At 41.8% G+C, this 19,386-nt stretch overlaps 1 protein-coding gene across 1 annotated transcript in view; it reads left to right on the top strand.

The window, feature by feature from the left end:
- Positions 1-19,151, top strand: part of g6fl (g6f-like) — a 57,706-nt gene extending 38,555 nt beyond the window's left edge. The window contains exons 8-12 of the mRNA XM_072461518.1: positions 14,932-15,048; positions 16,370-16,443; positions 16,639-16,665; positions 17,975-18,021; positions 19,047-19,151. Coding sequence (XP_072317619.1) covers positions 14,932-15,048; positions 16,370-16,443; positions 16,639-16,665; positions 17,975-18,021; positions 19,047-19,068 — 287 coding nt within the window. The 3' untranslated portion in view covers positions 19,069-19,151. The remainder of the gene's footprint in view (positions 1-14,931; positions 15,049-16,369; positions 16,444-16,638; positions 16,666-17,974; positions 18,022-19,046) is intronic.
- The last annotated feature ends 235 nt before the right edge of the window (positions 19,152-19,386 follow it).

Here is a 19,386-nt window from a genome sequence, read left to right as displayed (position 1 = left end):
TGTCCCACTCCTCAGTAGCATTTTCACCAAATTTCAGCTTTTTAGGGCCAACGCCCTGGGAGGAGTTCGTAAAAGTGCGACGTTTGGAAAAACTCCGAAGTCATGTTTAGCCATTTTTGAAGCAATATGGCCGACATTTGGTTGGGCGGACGGCGTTGCCGTAATAATATTTTTTACTTCTCTTGTCACCATCTACCTCTGCGCCAAATTTCATGATTCTACGATCAGATTTTTTTTGGGTCATTTCCCATCTCTCAATGCATTTTTGGTACATTTGGGGGCGCTGACGCGCCAATTTTTTTTATTTTAGAAAAGGGAAATAGCCAGAATGTAGAGAGGCACGATTTTTAGAGGTGTGAACATTTTTGTGACTTTTCGTCAATGTTCACTGGGTGAAAAATAGGGGGGTTGGTCCCGAGAAGAAGAAGAAGAAGAAGAAGAAGAAAGAATAATATTCCGATGCGAAAACAATGTTTCCCATTTTTCAAATATCATAAACTATACATTTTCGGAAAGCGCTCGCGCTTTCCTACCTCATGGTGTGGGTCCCTGGTCACTGACGGGTACTTTCGTTAATTTTGAGTGGGCTCCGCCCATTTTGTGTTTTTGGCCCTCTATACAGTAATAATGTTCAATTTTTGCATTACATGCTTATATGCACGGAACATGCAAGAGATGGGGAACGTATTCGTGAGCTACTTAGCGCAAATGAGTGCTTTATATGGGGATGACGACCGCTTCGCGGTCGTCATCTCAATGTAAAGTGCTCGTTTAGTGCGCACTTTTGCACGGGCTTCGCCCGTTTACAACGGTAATGTTCCATTTTCCTACTACTAATTAGTATGCACGGGGCGTGCATGAGTGAAGGAGTGCGTTAGTGAGTGTTTGGAAGTGGGCGAGCGCTTCGCGCTCGATTTCGTGCGCACTACGTGCGCACTTTCGCAGCCGTGCTTCGCACGGCCTTACGAGATTAATAGGCCTCTCGCCAGCTTGTGGCGCTCGGGCCTAATTACTCCCCAAACTTGATCGTGTGATTTTATTTCCAGTGAAGTTGTTATGTCGACATGCTTAGCAAAACAGAGCTAGCGAAGCATGTTGTTTCCTGTTTATCGTCTATTTGTGGGCGGGGCTCTCCCTGTGAGTAAGTTTCCTCCAGGTGCTCTACCAGTAAAACGTGTACGAGAGGCTCCTCCCCTCTGGGGCCAGATTCTGACTTTCCTAGTTAAAATGGTCACTCGCTTCAAAACCCCAAAAATATTATACTTCCTGTGCATAATGTATCAAACATCAGCCAAACCCAATGTCTGAGAAGATAAATACAAGCAGAAAGAGCTGATGATAAACCAGAAGTAGTTTCATGTTTACACAGCGCGACAAACCTGCCCCTGGATATATGGATTTAAATATACATAAAGAGATGCACCAAGAATGCTGCTGTACAAAATCACAAAATCCAGATACTTTGTCAAATGTTCATAATGTTCATAATGTCCATAACGTTCATAACATTCATAATGTTCATAATGTTCATAACATGGTTCTGTGGTTACCCCAAGCGGGGTAACCACAGAACCACAGAAAGAGGACAAACATGTCCGTAATGCCCTCTCAGCCTGTGGTTACCCCGCTTGGGCCCTCAACAGAGTGAAGAGAACCAAGAAGCAGGACAAAAGGGAAACTGAACAGAGAAGGAAGGGTGTTTCTATCCCTTATGTGTCTGGCCTGTCGGGAAAAACTGCAGAGAATTTTTAGACAACACGAAGTCCCTGTTTATTTTAAACCAGGAAACACTTTAAGACAAAAACTGGTTCACCCTAAGGACAAGTTGCCGACTCAAAAACAGAGCAATGTAGTGTATTCGATCCAATGCAGTGAAGAAAGCTGTAAAGAACGTTACATAGGTGAGACAAAACAGCCTCTACACAAGAGGCTTTATCAGCACAGAAGAAATACAAGTTCAGGACCTCAGAGTGCCGTGCATCTCCATCTTGAAGCCTCTAATCACTCGTTTGAAGACGGTGAGGTGAAGGTTTTAAGCAGGAGAAAAGATGGTTTGAAAGAGGAGTCAAGGAAGCTATTTTTGTTAAAAAAGAAAGACCTTCTTTAAACAGAAATGGAGGGCTAAGATTCAATCTTCCTGGTATCTTGTGATAAAATGTGAATATATGAGTATATTTCTGTGATATATTTTATCTGCATAATAGTGATATTTTATCTGCATCATTAGTCTAAGAGAAGAACGGGTGTGTGACAGCATTTGTTTGTGAAGGGGTCGTAAAGATGGGCCAAAGGATGTTTACCCTAGGGGGGGGTGATAACCCAGAGGAGTCTGGGTAATGTTTACCCAAGGCTTGATCTCTACGGAAAAATACCAAGTGCCTTGATGTGAGGCTGACCAATGAGAAATGTGACCCGCCTATTCCAGAATATCTAATAAAACCAACCAGCATGGGAAAAAACGAGGTGAGACGCGGGGGTGAGACGCAGGAGGGTCAGCCAGGCTCCTTACAACGGCCTGGCTGACACAGTCCCCGCGTTTTCTCCCATGCATGCCACACAAATGTCTGATGTTTCTGTGTCGTTTCATATTCTAAGTTGAATTATGTTCTCTGACTGTTAAGTAATAGCATTGATTCATGTGTAATTTCTTGACATATCTATAATGGTATACTGAACCCCTGGAAAGGTAGAGGACCAGGTATTTAGATGCTAATCAGGTTCTCAGGGTGGTTGAGCCAGGGTCTCACAAAGACAACGAGGATTCTAATAGCCCATTAAAATTCTGAATAGGCTCGGTAGATACAAGGGGGGAGTTTCTGTTGAAACAAACAACTCCTTCTACTTCAGGAAGGCTCCTCCCAATGGGCGGGTCTTACCACAGAACAGTATTAATATCGGAGTTCTCGATCTAAATTCTGTTATTGACAATGACTCTTGGATGAGAGTCGAAACGTCTATTTTTTCTAACTGAGTCCAGATGACTACAACTGAAGCTTTTTCTAACATTCATAATGTTCATAATGTCCATAATGTTCATAATGTTCATAATGTCCATAATGTCCATAATGTTCATAATGTTCATAATGTCCATAATGTTCATAATGTTCATAATGTCCATAACGTTCATAACGTTCATAATGTTCATAATGTCCATAATGTTCATAATGTTCATAATGTCCATAATGTTCATAATGTTCATAATGTTCATAATGTCCATAATGTCCATAACGTTCATAACGTTCATAATGTCCATAATGTTCGTAACGTTCATAATGTTCATAATGTCCATAACGTTCATAACGTTCATAATGTTCATAATGTCCATAATGTCCATAACGTTCATAATGTTCATAATGTCCATAATGTTCATAATGTCCATAATGTCCATAATGTTCATAATGTTCATAATGTTCATAATGTCCATAACGTTCATAATGTTCATAATGTCCATAATGTTCGTAACGTTCGTAACGTTCGTGACGTTCATAATGTCCATAATGTCCATAACGTTCATAATGTTCATAACGTTCATAATGTCCATAACATTCATAACGTTCATAATGTTCATAATGTCCATAATGTTCATAATGTTCATAATGTTCATAATGTCCATAACGTTCATAATGTTCATAATGTTCATAATGTCCATAACGTTCATAATGTTCATAATGTCCATAATGTTCATAATGTCCATAATGTTCATAATGTTCATAATGTTCATAATGTCCATAATGTCCATAATGTTCATAATGTTCATAATGTTCATAATGTTCATAATGTCCATAATGTTCATAATGTCCATAATGTTCATAATGTCCATAACGTTCATAATGTTCATAATGTTCATAATGTCCATAACGTTCATAATGTTCATAATGTCCATAATGTTCATAATGTCCATAACGTTCATAATGTTCATAATGTTCATAATGTCCATAACGTTCATAATGTTCATAATATCCATAACGTTCATAACGTTCATAATGTTCATAATGTCCATAACGTTCATAATGTTCATAATGTCCATAACGTTCATAACGTTCATAATGTTCATAATGTCCATAACGTTCATAATGTTCATAATGTTCATAATGTCCATAACGTTCATAATGTTCATAATGTCCATAATGTTCATAATGTCCATAACGTTCATAATGTTCATAATGTTCATAATGTCCATAACGTTCATAATGTTCATAATGTCCATAACGTTCATAACGTTCATAATGTTCATAATGTCCATAACGTTCATAATGTTCATAATGTCCATAACGTTCATAACGTTCATAATGTTCATAATGTCCATAACGTTCATAATGTTCATAATGTTCATAATGTCCATAACGTTCATAATGTTCATAATGTTCATAATGTCCATAATGTCCATAATGTTCATAATGTTCATAATGTTCATAATGTTCATAATGTCCATAATGTTCATAATGTTCATAATGTTCATAATGTCCATAATGTTCATAATGTCCATAATGTTCATAATGTCCATAACGTTCATAATGTTCATAATGTTCATAATGTCCATAACGTTCATAATGTTCATAATGTCCATAATGTTCATAATGTCCATAACGTTCATAATGTTCATAATGTTCATAATGTCCATAACGTTCATAATGTTCATAATGTCCATAACGTTCATAACGTTCATAATGTTCATAATGTCCATAACGTTCATAATGTTCATAATGTCCATAACGTTCATAACGTTCATAATGTTCATAATGTCCATAACGTTCATAATGTTCATAATGTTCATAATGTCCATAACGTTCATAATGTTCATAATGTCCATAATGTTCATAATGTCCATAACGTTCATAATGTTCATAATGTTCATAATGTCCATAACGTTCATAATGTTCATAATGTCCATAACGTTCATAACGTTCATAATGTTCATAATGTCCATAACGTTCATAACGTTCATAATGTTCATAATGTCCATAACGTTCATAATGTTCATAATGTTCATAATGTCCATAATGTCCATAATGTTCATAACGTTCATAATGTTCATAATGTCCATAACGTTCATAATGTTCATAATGTTCATAATGTTCATAATGTCCATAACGTTCATAATGTTCATAATGTTCATAATGTCCATAACGTTCATAATGTTCATAATGTTCATAATGTCCATAACGTTCATAATGTTCATAATGTCCATAACGTTCATAACGTTCATAATGTTCATAATGTCCATAACGTTCATAACGTTCATAATGTTCATAATGTCGATAACGTTCATAACGTTCATAATGTTCATAATGTCCATAACGTTCATAATGTTCATAATGTTCATAATGTCCATAACGTTCATAATGTTCATAATGTTCATAATGTGTCCATACGCAGTGGGTTAAGTACAGTTGAAGTGGTCGATAGCCGTCACACGCCGGAACAGTCTGTCCTGAGGAACAAATATTGTGTAGCTCTGCATAATAAAAACCCTCATCAGTTCAGAGAGGGAAGAAAAACCCCTCACACACAGAGCAATCTTTGTGTACTGCAGTACTCCAAATACTTCAACTGTCACGGAGCCTCGGCGAGTCCATCATCATCATCTGCAAAATGTTCAAGCAGTTCTCTCTCCCCACAAAGGCAGGGGCAACGGCAGGGATCTAAATCAGCCCCTGCCTCATTGAACCAGTCGAGCTGTGAATGAGGCGCGGCGGGGGAAACGGGGAATAAAGCGCAGGTAGAGAACAGACAAAAAGCCTCGTGTTTGGCTCCTCTCCGCCGCACTAGATTAACATAATTCATGCGCTGAAGCTGGCAAAAAGAACAGCGCGGGTCAAGCTCAGGGTCAAATACTGCCGGCGCGTTTCATTAGGAAGTCGCTCCGCATACTCGCAAATCAATTACACATAACAAAGCGCGTCGCCATTGATTATTTCCAGGCTTAAAACGACGGCTTTGGGGCGAAGGTGAAGTTTGAATGTCACGTCTCAAAAACCAACCCAGTCGGCACAAAGCTTCAAATCAATCGCGAATACTGTTATACTTTTGTGACTTTCCAGTTCTGAGTTTGTGTTATGATCAAATATGTCAAACGTGGTCTCGTACAATGTGTATATTTTAAAAGTACGTTCACGCTGACTTTATGCCACTGATATTTGAACAGTTTGCAGTGGGTTAAAGTGTTTTGATATTTAAAATGATGATGTACAAACGATAAATATTGACCCTTAAAAAATATCATTATGTGGAGATAGTCTTTATTGTGGCCGGTCAATAAATGATTAAGTGACAAACTATGTGTTCTGACAGCTCCCTCTAGTGGTGGCGTCTCCAGCTCCGTTTCCGTCGCCGCAGATTCACTATCGGAGAAACTTCTGATGCCGCCACCATCGGGCTCAGGACACAAGCACACCATGAACTATAAACACACAACCACATCAAAAACTATAAACACACAACCACATCAAAAACTATAAACACACAGCGACACCATGAACCATAAACACACAACCACATCAAAAACTATAAACACACAGCGACACCATGAACCATAAACACACAACCACATCAAAAACTATAAACACACAGCGACACCATGAACCATAAACACACAACCACATCAAAAACTATAAACACACAGCGACACCATGAACCATAAACACACAACCACATCAAAAACTATAAACACACAGCGACACCATGAACCATAAACACACAACCACATCAAAAACTATAAACACACAGCGACACCATGAACCATAAACACACAACCACATCAAAAACTATAAACACACAACCACATCAAAAACTATAAACACACAGCGACACCATGAACCATAAACACACAACCACATCAAAAACTATAAACACACAACCACATCAAAAACTATAAACACACAACCACACTATAAACTATAAACACACAGCGACACCATGAACCATAAACACACAACCACATCAAAAACTATAAACACACAACCACATCAAAAACTATAAACACACAACCACACTATAAACTATAAACACACAGCGACACCATAAACTATAAACACACAGCGACACCATGAACCATAAACACACAACCACATCAAAAACTATAAACACACAACCACATCAAAAACTATAAACACACAGCGACACCATGAACCATAAACACACAACCACATCAAAAACTATAAACACACAACCACATCAAAAACTATAAACACACAGCGACACCATGAACCATAAACACACAACCACATCAAAAACTATAAACACACAACCACACCATGAACTATAAACACACAACCACACCAAAAACTATAAACACAAAGCCACACCATATACACAAAACCACACTATAAACACACTATAAACACAAAACTACACTATAAAGAATAATGCACGGTACCAATTACTTTTGATACCATAAATAATATTAAAAACACACATTTGTAAAGACAATAAGACAAGACAGAGACTAATAGTAGTTTCTTTAAATTATAGGTCCAATATTGTCCTATTTATGGGATGTATTTTTCCAGTATTGATATGTGTTCTAACGTATATCCAATTTTATGATGAAAGACAAAAACAGCGCACAGAGAAGAGGAACAATAAAAACAAACAGGTGACGCTTGCACAACTCGTATTAAATGAACTCTGTTTGTTCTGGTAACTTGAACTAACCTTATCTTTATTGTGGTTCTTTCTATTTTGTAAAATGTCTGTTGTTAATTGAATCCAGTCCTTAAGAGTTAACATCTATTTTTTTGTAATGGCCTTTTGTTCCCGTTGCCACCAGTTCATTCCAAAGATATTCATCTATTGATTCTATTCTAGGGTTTTTTATGTCCCAAATACATTGTTTTAAACTTTGCAGTACTTTTCCTGCCGCTGACGTCACGCTACACTCGCCGTAAACTCCACAACATTAATAGAAATCGACTTAATGAAGCTTTTATTGCTGCTAATACGTGACCGCCTTTCAGCCTGACTCAGATCAAAGTGCGGCGGCGGCGGCGGCGGCGGATTTGATCTGGTTTTGATCTGTGGCGCTCTAAATCGGGCTGCGCTCCCCTGATGCCTCTGTGATGTCCTGTGGCAGTGTGGAGCGGGGCCCGTGTGGCAGTGTGGAGCGGGGCCCGTGTCAGGCTCATTATGCAAACCGACCTGACGGGTTTGATCACGTCCTCCCACATCTGCTCCACGGCTAATGCGTCCCGTATGCTGCGTCTGCTTCAATATCGCCGAGCGCCGTGTAGACCCACCTGGTGTTTGACATGTACAGCATTTACCAGTCGTTTGCTATTGAAGTATTTGTCCTGATTGCAGCTGTGAAGTGGAATACAAGGTGGAATACAAGGTGGAATACAAGGAAATAGATTTATATACTGGTGTAAACAGATTCTATATTAGCTGTTGACATCATCATCTCACTCAAGTTAGAAAAGTATTTGGGCCTCAAACTCCTGCCATGGACACAATAAATGTATACCTTTAGAGCAGGGCTATTCAATTGACGGCCTGCGGGCCATATCCGGCCCACTAAGCAATGTAGTCCGGCCCATCATGGTAAAATGGGCCATGGGACCATACTACCTGGTAAACTAAGATTGTCCTTAGTGCATTGTGTTATCTCTGTTCTTCAGTACTACTGTACTATGCTTTTATCAACTGAATCAGATGTTATGGTCATTTATATTTAAATATTGAAAACAGATACAAATGTAAATAAATTGGCGGTGATCAGATTGCTTTTGTCTGCCCCAGGGCGGCTGAGGCCACAGAAGTATCTAGACCTCAACAATGAATCAACTTTGAGCATTTTTGAGTGCATTGCAGATTAAATACATCAATGTTCTTATGTTATCATCTCAACCTAGTCGTTTGAACGTTGGTCCAAAGCCACGTTTCAGACCCTAATGCTCTCCGTAAAAACCCCAGATCCTTATCATCACCGGTCCTTCCTAAATTGATTTGTCAGTGTCTGGTTTCCTTTGTGTGTCCGTTCTGTCGCTCTGTCGTCTTTCTGGTGCGGATCCAGAGCGCCGTCTCCTCAGCCGTCCACATGCTTTTCACTCTGCCTGACGGAGCCTGGCTTTCTCTCCTTTTTATTCCCCTGCAACCGTCGCTTCTGATTGACAGCGGCATGATGCAAATGCCTGCAACGTGCCCAGTAAATCCCAATAAGTTTTTGTGTGTGTTTCAATCTGTTTAGAAAGATGGAAACAGAAAAGAGGTCGCGTCCACTTAACCCGGTGAAAAAGAGCAATTTTCAGAACAAAATGTCACTCAGCGTGAACAATTATACAGCACAATTGGGGCTTGGCTTTTCTGCTCGCTGGCCTCTGTAGCCGCTCGACTTTTCTTTTACGCGAAATAACAGCCAAAATGAAGTGTATTTTAAGTGTGACATGTGTGTCTTTGTACATATTATTTCTGGTATTAATTTATATTTATTTGCATTTCTCCAACTTATTTTTAGGATTGCAACTTTTTTCATAGATTTGACTTATATATGATATTATTTGTTATTTTCCCACTGACAACCACAAGAGGGCGCTCTAGGCTCTAAGCGACACAAAAGAAGAGTCTGCACTTCCTCTTCCTCTGGAGTTTGTGGAGTTGTTTAGAAGTGACACAGAGGAAGAAGAATTCAGTGGATTTAGTGATTTGGGGTAAAACTGATGCTTTGGTAAACGTGTTAGCATGTTCTTTATGCTATAGTTATCTGAATAACTGTTCATATGTTACGTCAACATACCAGACACTTACCACAGTTCTGTCTGTGCCTCATGTAGCTGAAGGTGTTAGCGTTAGCATACGTACACCTATTCACCATATTCTCTAATCTGTTATTATTTTAAACTGTATTTCAAGTTGAAATGTCTGTTCTTGGTCTTGGATTTTATCAATTAAATTTCCCCAAAAATGCAACTTATACTCCAGTGCGACTTATATTTGTTTTTTTCGTCTCTATTATGCATTTTCTGGCTGGTGCGAATTATACTCTGGAGCGATTTATAGTCCGGAAAATACGGTATAATGGATTTCCGTCATCATTGCTTACTCAGAGCTTTATATTGAAAGGTTTATGCATATTTGAAGGTTGTCGACTCACCCAAGTAGCTTCAGTTCTTTTGCAGTAGTAGAAGTAGTAGTATTAGACCCCAGAGTACTCATTTAACAATAGACTGTTCCTGTCAGTCGGCTTCAAACTGCTGAAATCTGCGCCGCAAATTCCCCTTTGCAATTTTCTGTTCCCTTGTGAAATTATGAGTATGTAAATATGTAAACATGTTTTGAAGGTACTGTATTTTTATAGCACACGTTAAAATTTAAATGTATTCTATTTATACTGGGGGTTTTCGCTGATGAAAGACAGATTTATAGTATGTTATTATCACCGCGATAGTAACATTTAACTGATTTATTTTGAAAACTCCCCTTGGGGATGAACCAACTCACTTCTGAGGGTTGAACCTCCGGCCTGTCGATCCAGGGGCAGGGTCTCTACCACCACACGAGGCAGTCAAAGATTTAAAAAAAACAAAAAAACCTTAGCAACGGTTTAATGGGGGCAGAAGAAGAAATGTCTCCACCAGATTTTACATTGCATTTCCCTTTACACCATCTCTTATCTGAAAACATTTCCAAACGTGACCGTGTTCATCCCTTTGAGGTAGTTAAAGTCTGAATCTAGACTCAACCAGGGCTTTAAAGGTGCACTACGTAACTTTTTGGTGCAGCGTGTGCCACCTGATTGTCTCCATGGAGATGTGTATGCTAACGCCACAGGACTGGATAAATATCATAACAGACATACGCAAAATGGAACAAATAACCTCAGGACTCAAGACAAATTTAAAAGACAATGGTCAAAATGGGACAATTATCTTGAGTAATTCCTCTTTGTGTATGTATATGTAGGTGAGAGGTACGTATATGTGTATATATATGAATATATGGCCGACTATGTGCACATGGGTGTAAATATATATATGTATGTGGGCGTTTATGAATGGATACGTACACCAATGAAATGTCTTTTTATTTATTTATTCTTTCAACTTTTGCTCCTAAAACTTAAGCCTCACCAAGTCTAGCACGCTCTTGAGTTTTTTAATTAGGCCCGAGCGCCACAAGCTGGCGAGAGGCCTATTAATCTCGTAAGGCCGTGCAAAGCACGGCTGCAAAAGTAGTGCGCACGAAATCGAGCGCGAAGCGCTCGCCCACTTCCAAACACTCACTAACGCACTCCTCCACTCATGCACGCCCCGTGCATACTAATTAGTAGTAGGAAAATGGAACATTACCGTTGTAAACGGGCGAAGCCCGTGCAAAAGTGCGCACTAAACGAGCACTTTACATTGAGATGACGGCCGCGAAGCGGTCGTCATCCCCATATAAAGCACTCATTTGCCCTAAGTAGCTCACGAATACGTTCCCCATCTCTTGCATGTTCCGTGCATATAAGCATGTAATGCAAAAATTGAACATTATTACTGTATAGAGGGCCAAAAACACAAAGTGGGCGGAGCCCACTCAAAATTAACGAAAGTACCCGTCAGTGACCAGGGACCCACACCATGAGGTAGGAAAGCGCTCGCGCTTTCCGAAAATGTATAGTTTATGATATTTGAAAAATGGGAAACATTGTTTTCGCATCGGAATATTATTCTTTCTTCTTCTTCTTCTTCTTCTTCTTCTTCTTCTTCTTCTTCTTCTCGGGACCAACCCCCCTATTTTTCACCCAGTGAACATTGACGAAAAGTCACAAAAATGTTCACACCTCTAAAAATCGTGCCTCTCTACATTCTGGCTATTTCCCTTTTCTAAAATAAAAAAAATTGGCGCGTCAGCGCCCCCAAATGTACCAAAAATGCATTGAGAGATGGGAAATGACCCAAAAAAAATCTGATCGTAGAATCATGAAATTTGGCGCAGAGGTAGATGGTGACAAGAGAAGTAAAAAATATTATTACGGCAACGCCGTCCGCCCAACCAAATGTCGGCCATATTGCTTCAAAAATGGCTAAACATGACTTCGGAGTTTTTCCAAACGTCGTACTTTTACGAACTCCTCCCAGGGCGTTGGCCCTAAAAAGCTGAAATTTGGTGAAAATGCTACTGAGGAGTGGGACATCAAAAGTTATCCAAATTACATTGATACCTCTCACGGTCTCGGTGCGGCGAAGCCGCAAACTGTAGCTAGAATTTCAGAAATCTCCCATATTTAAAATTTCTGCCGTTTGCGCAGATAAAGTCCGAATTGCGTCAAATTAGAATCAGTTGTTAAACTCTTTGCCCTAAACCTACTTGAAGTGAAATAAATTCATTTGGCGCCACAGCGCCCCCTACAGATTTTATATGGAGGTTAAATGTTTAGTTTTGCGAAATTATATGAAATTTGACACACAACTCAATTTTAGCATCCCCATCAAAAAAGTCAATGAGACCCATGTCATAATTGTTATGGCGTTGCCGTAACGATGACCGAAACCTTTCATGTTATTCCAATGGGGAAATCGCCAGAACATGTTTACACTTTAGACTTTCACAAACTCCTCCCAGGGCGTCAGCCCTATTAACCTGAAATTTGGTGAGACTCATCTTCAGGGGTGGACCATCCAAATTTATCCACATTTTTATTCAAAGAGTCACGGTGTCTGTGCGGCAAAGCCGCACATTTTGCCAAGAATTCAAAATAAAATAGCTTTTTGATGGTAAAACAAAGGGGAGAAGATGTGACAGCGTCACAGATTCAGCAGTAGGCGTAATAAAAGGACAATTGGGGCGCGTTAGCGCCCCCTCCTCTTGCGGCGTGGCGGCGGTGTGGCGGCGGCGTGGCGAGGGCCGATCATTGCCGCTTGCGGCTATATTTTTTATTATTTTTCTTGTTCTTCTGCTTTTTGAGCTCTAATTTGACCCCCTGAACATGCTCAAAAACTCACCAAACTTTGCCCAAAATTCAGAATCGGCGAAAATTTTTGTTTTTTCTGGGCCATTTTTTTTTTCGTAAAAAAATGGCGCGACAGCGCCACCGACAAAAGTCAAAATACATTGCGCCTATGGGAGACGCCCCGAGGTCAACTTTGGCGTAAAGCTACGAAATTCGGGACACGCATTCCTCTCGTGAGGACAAAAAAAAAAAAATATTGTGGCCACGCCCCCAGACTTACCCTATGGCCGCCATCTTCCTTTGAAAATGAAAACACGCTGTGTTAGCCATTTTGTTCACGTCAAACTTTGACGAACTCCTCCTAGGGCGTTTTGCCCACCGACTTCAAAATCGGCGTACGTCCTCTGGACAAGTGGGGCATCTAAAGTTATCCAATTTTTTGAGATACCTTTACCGGTCTGTGTGCGGCGCAGCCGCAAAGTTGGACAACTTATTTTGGAATATTGCAGATCTAAAAATTGCTCCCATTTGATCAAAACGAGTCCGATAAGGACCAAATTTGAATCAGTTGTTAAACTTTCAAGTTTGGACCAGTTTAGCATGACAAAATTGAAATGGGCGCGATAGCGCCCCCTACAGAGTTGCCTTTGAGTGAACATTGATGGACAAAAACTGGTTTTACACAAATGTTCTAAACTTTGCCCAAAATTCTATTTTGGGGTCCCGAGCAAAAGGCCAATCAAACTTATGCCTTAATTTTTACGGCGTAGCCGTAGCCATGACGGAAACCTCCCATGTTATCCCTATGGGAAAATTGCTAAATCTCTCGAATATCCACATTTTTCTGTTTCACACTTTAACGAACTCCTCCTAGTGCGTTTTGCCCACCGACCTCAAAATCGGTGTACGTCCCCTAGACAAGTGGGGCATCTAAAGTTATCCAAATTTTAAGGATAACTTTTACGGTCTCTGTGCGACGGAGCCGCAAACTTTTCCCTGAATTCTGACTATTTGGCCGATAAAGTCCGAATTGCGTCAAATTAGAATCAGTTGTTAAAATCTTTGCCCTAAACCTACTTGAAGTGAAATAAATTACTTTGGAGCCACAGCGCCCCCTACAGATCTTGTATGGAGGTTAAATGTTTAGTTTTGAGAAATTTTATGAAATTTGACACACAACTCAATTTTAGAATCCCCATCAAAAAAGTTAATGAGACCCATGTCATAATTGTTATGGCTTTGCCGTAACGATGACCGAAACCTTCCATGTTATTCCAATGGGGAAATCGCCAGAACATGTTTACACTTTAGACTTTCACAAACTCCTCCCAGGGCGTCAGCCCTATTAACCTGAAATTTGGTGAGACTCATCTTCAGGGGTGGACCATCCAAATTTATCCACATTTTTATTCAAAGAGTCACGGTGTCTGTGCGGTAAAGCCGCACATTTTGCCAAGAATTCAAAATAAAATTGCTTTTTGATGGTAAAACAAAGGGGAGAAGATGTGACAGCGTCACAGATTCAGCAGTAGGCGTAATAAAAGGACAATTGGGGGGCGTTAGCGCCCCCTCCTCTTGCGGCGTGGCGGCGGTGTGGCGGCGGCGTGGCGAGGGCCAATCATTGCCGCTTGCGGCTATATTTTATTATTATTATTGATTTTACTTTTATTTTTACTTCCCATATCGTTTGTTTTGCTTTTTTGTCTTTTTTTACCCCCTCTTCTAGTGCAATAATTGTTGTTGAGTTTGTGTATGTTTTATGTTCTGATGAAAAATAAAATAGTAAAAAAAGGAGATGTGTATGCTTTGCACCTGGCACTAAACGTATCCATCTTGCATTTATAGATGTTTTTCTCGCTCACAAATAGCTTGGAAAAACATTCTTACTCCTACTGGGTCTAATCTCTGCAGTTCTTATCGCTTTTGTCATTTTTTAATGTGTTTTTTAAAATATATTACACCTTTTTAAAAATCATGAAACATTTCCAGCCAAACTTCTGCCGACATCGTGGTAAAATGGAAGTGTTAATGTTGGTTTTTTCCTTCTCTTTTCTCTTTTGCAGTCGATGTCGCACGCCCCTCCTCGCTCCCCGCTCTCTCCGCCTTATTACTCGCCGTGCCCCTGGTTGCCGGGATCGTCGGTGCGTTTCTATGGCGACGGAGACACATCTCAGATCGCGGTGAGTCTCGGGGCGTTCTCTCTCCCGTCTTTGGTTCTTTTTTGACAGCGCTCCGTGTTCTGTCCGTCTCCGGGCCCCTGTCGGTCGGCTGACTCAGAGTGATGTCGACCGTGATGTCCTCCAAGGCTTGAAATGAAGCCTGCTTTTTTGCTCCCGTCTTTTTGTCTGGAAATACTGCTTTTTTTTTTATACAGAACGAAACGATGGAGACAAGAACGAGTGTTTTCAAAGTCACAGCATGATGTTAATTTAGTGACAAGATCCCAGTTCAAATTTGACAAGCGTGACTATAATCTTTTATTTGTTGTGTTTGAATTTGAATTTGATTTTAAATAACTGTAAACTAAACATATGAGTATCTTGTCTTATCCAACCACAACATCGTCTATAATTAACATTTTTTTTGCCAATTGACCTCTATTTCTATAGTGAAAACATTGGTAACAACAGTCATTAGCCATTCATTTACTTTTAATTTACTTTTACTCTATATAACAACAAATGTACGGCATCTCTAGTATGAAAGCAGCACCTTTTGTTTTGCAACCGATGTTTGGAAGAATACTTGTTTTGTTTTTTGAATGTAGTTACAAAATACTGAATACCTGCATTATCGTGTAGTTTGTTACGTGGTCCAATCAGAGTACAGTATTCTGAGTACTTTTACTTGCATTATATTCTAGTCTAGGAAAAAGTGATTAGGATTAAGACGGCTTTATGTTTGGAGACTCCATGTTTGGATGGAGCCGGCAGAGGTGGAGTCGGCGGAGGTGGAGCCGGCGGAGGTGAAGCTGGTGGGGAGAGATGCGGCGAAGGTGCTGCCGGGGGAGGTGGAGCTGGCGGAGGTGAAGCCGGCGGAGGTGAAGCCGGCGGAGGTGGAGCTGGCGGAGGTGAAGCCGGCGGAGGTGGAGCCGGCGGAGGTGAAGCCGGCGGAGGTGGAGCCGGCGGAGGTTGAGCTGGCGAAGCTGCTGTCAGGGGAGGTGCTGCTGGGGGAGGTGCTGCTGGGGGAGGTGCTGCTGGGGGAGATGCTGCCAGGGGAGGTGCTGCCGGCGTAGGTGGAGCCGACACAGGTGGAGTCGGTGTAGGTGGATTGACGTCCGGTCTCACGCTGGAGCTCACAGTAACTCTTTTCCCTGTATGAAACACATCTACATTAGGAAAGACAAGTGTGAGTCAGTCAATATCATCTGAACTTTGACCTCCCTGGTGACCCGCTGTGAGGCTCCGTTGCCCCCTTGTGGCGTCACCGACCCCCAGCTTGAGAACCGCACCCCTCTAGCGCCTTCAGCCCTCTGACTGTATCGACGGCCGCTGTTTCCAGGTGTGGAGCAGTCGCTGTCGGTCCGTTCGGGGGAGGCTGAAAACATCTATGAGAACCCGGACGCCATCAGACCGGTGATGCAATCCCTCTCTCCTTCCCTCTCTCCTTCCCTCTCTCCTTCCCTCTCTCCTTCCCTCTCTCCCTCTCTCCTTCTCTCCCCCTCTTTCATCCCTCCTGTGATTTTCGCCTCTGATTTGCAGTCTTCCTCCTCCTTCTGTCACTTGTTGTTCATTAAAAGTGTTTTGTGCGCTCTGCTCGTTTCCCCACAGGCTCCTCCCCAGGGTTCGGTCTACATGGTAAGTCACACCTTATTATACACCGAACGGAGCATTTCTTTCTTTCAACTCTACATTTATTTATACGCTTCTGCAAACAGGCCACGTATGAGCGAGATGCAACAGCGTGCGAGTGCGAACAAGACTGTAATCTGCAAGTCTCACAATTAAAACGGCGTCGTAAAGTGTTTCGCTGGTCATTTTCAGAGTTATTACTTGAAAATGAATGTAGAGAATGTTTTGATTGAATGTAGATATGCACCAATACGGTACCAGCACGAGATGTTTATTTCCTTGCTACAAAATAACTTCACAAATCTGGTCCAAATATGCTGTGAAGAAGCTGTTTCTTATTTAATTAAAGATGGAACAGCTTTGTATGAATAAAAGCTGAAAATAAACATTCTCCATTTAACTCTGGATGGTTCAGAGTAAATGTTGTGGATCATTGTCAGACGCTGCGTGTGCCCAAAACATGATTCAAAATGGATTAAAAGACAGCAATATGTTTTGATACCTCAGTCAGTATCAATATATATAGATATTTTGGTACTGATCTGCCAAGTCTAAATCTGGACTAAACCGGGGTCAAACCAGGACCTAAACCTGGACTAGAACAGGACCAAATCAAGTCTACATCTGGACTAAACCAGGGTCAAACCAGGCCCTAAACCTGGACTAGAACAGGACCAAATCAAGTCTACATCTGGACTAAACCGGGGTCAAACCAGGACCTAAACCTGGACTAGAACAGGACCAGATCAAGTCTCGATCTAGACTAAACCGGGGTCAAACCAGGACCTAAACCTGGACTAGAACAGGACCAGATCAAGTCTACATCTGGACTAAACCGGGGTCAAACCAGGACCAGACCAGGACCAGACCAGGACAGGAGCACTGTTAAAATGTCCACCTTGCTTGTGGCCCACTGTGACCCTTTGGAGCCCCCTTGTGGTGGCACCGAGCCTCATTTTGAGAACCAGTCAGTAGAAGATGGCCTCCTCCTCTCCCATATCTGATGCTTGCATCATTTTAACAAAACAGAAGTATAACATTGCTGTACTCCTAGTTCCAAGACATTAAACATGCTTGTATATTTAGTCGTGACCCATCCGACTGTGCGGACTCTTGACTTCCCTCCTTCCCGTCGCTGTCAGTAAATATGTCTTCCTCCCCGGTCCGTCAGTGCCCAATCCGCTCAAGCCGACGCTCATGAGCGCCGCCCGCCCTTACATTAGCAGTATTAACAGATCAATCTCATTACACACTGGAGGAACATTAATCTGGCTTTGTACCACGGATCCTCGTGTTTACCCTTTTGTCTTGCCAGGATCTGAAGCCAAGAGGAGAGGACGCCGTCTACAAGGAGCTGGAGCGGTGAGCAGAAGGCGTTGCATCACCTAAGTCTGTGTGTGTCTGTGTGTGTTTGTGTGTGTCTGTGTGTGTCTGTGTGTGTTTGTGTCACTCGAGTGTCCCTCAAAATCCACTGTTACACTCCTCGCACTCACAAACATTATTCTATTCTTCTATAATAACGCACGGAAGCTGCAGCGGCGGCGGCTTCGGTTGGTTGATCGCGTTTGGATTTCACGCTCTTTCAACACTCGTGACGTCCAACACAAACCTCATCTTGCTCATCCCCAACGCGCCTCGTCTCTCGTTTGGGTTGCCAGTTCCTAAAGCCGGTTGGTTTGAGCCTATATGGTCCCGAGAACCTTCAGCGTTCTGTCATGAATCAGTGCGAGTGCGGCCTGCGGAACACTTGGATGTGTCTTCTAGCGGCAGGTGAAGGCAGGTGAAGGCAGGTTCAGAAAGAGCGCAGACTACACACGGTTCCTTTAAGGCGTATACGTTGAAGCGTTCCAGGCAAAACAATGACATACGTTATATAGTGCACCTTTAACCAGCAAACCAGGAAGACCAGGGACCAGGAAGCATCGACAAGAGGAAGAAAAATGCTCAAAGTCTAAACCAGAACCAAACCGGGAACCAACTACCGTATTTTCTGCACTATAAGGCGCACTTGAAAGCCTTTAATTTTCTCAAAAAACGACAGTGCGCCTCATAATCCAGTGCGTCTTATATGGATGAATTCTGGTTGTGCTTACTGAGCTCGAAGCGATTTTGCGTGGTACACGTTTTGTTTGGCTTAATGCGCTTTATAATCCAGTGAGCCTTATAGTGCGGAAAATACGGTAAGCCAGAACTCATATGCGTATCGCTGAAATAATCTCCCTTTTCCACTGCGTCCCGCTCGTCACGTCTGTTCAAAGCCGCAGACTGACAGACGTTGCACTTTTGCACCGTGTGTTGTTGTTGCGTGGGTTTTTTTTTGTTTTAGGTGAAACATAAAAGACGAGGACGGGAGCTGAGGATGTTTGTCTTCTCGCTCCGCTTTTCAGAGACGAGCCGTGTCAGAGCTGATGGTCATCCCACATGTGATCCTGCACCAGCTGTCACAAGTCATCTGGTCCCAGGAGCAGAGGAACCACACGGCAGACAAAAGACCTGACCAGGACCAGGACCAGGACCGGGACCGGGACCGGGACCAGGACCGGGACCAGGACCAGGACCAGGACCAGAAGAACAAAAGACCTGACCAGGACCAGGACCGGGACCAGGACCAGGACCATGAGCAGACCAGGACAAGACCAGGACCAGGACCAGAAGAACAAAAGACCTGACCAGGACCGGGACCGGGACCGGGACCAGGACCAGGACCAGGACCATGAGCAGACCAGG

The sequence above is a fragment of the Eucyclogobius newberryi genome, unplaced genomic scaffold, assembly GCF_026437365.1.
Source record: "Eucyclogobius newberryi isolate DKJ021-1_F unplaced genomic scaffold, fEucNew1.0.hap1 SCAF_3, whole genome shotgun sequence".
Classification (NCBI taxonomy): domain Eukaryota; kingdom Metazoa; phylum Chordata; class Actinopteri; order Gobiiformes; family Gobiidae; genus Eucyclogobius; species Eucyclogobius newberryi.
This window is presented reverse-complemented; position numbering and strand designations above follow the sequence as displayed.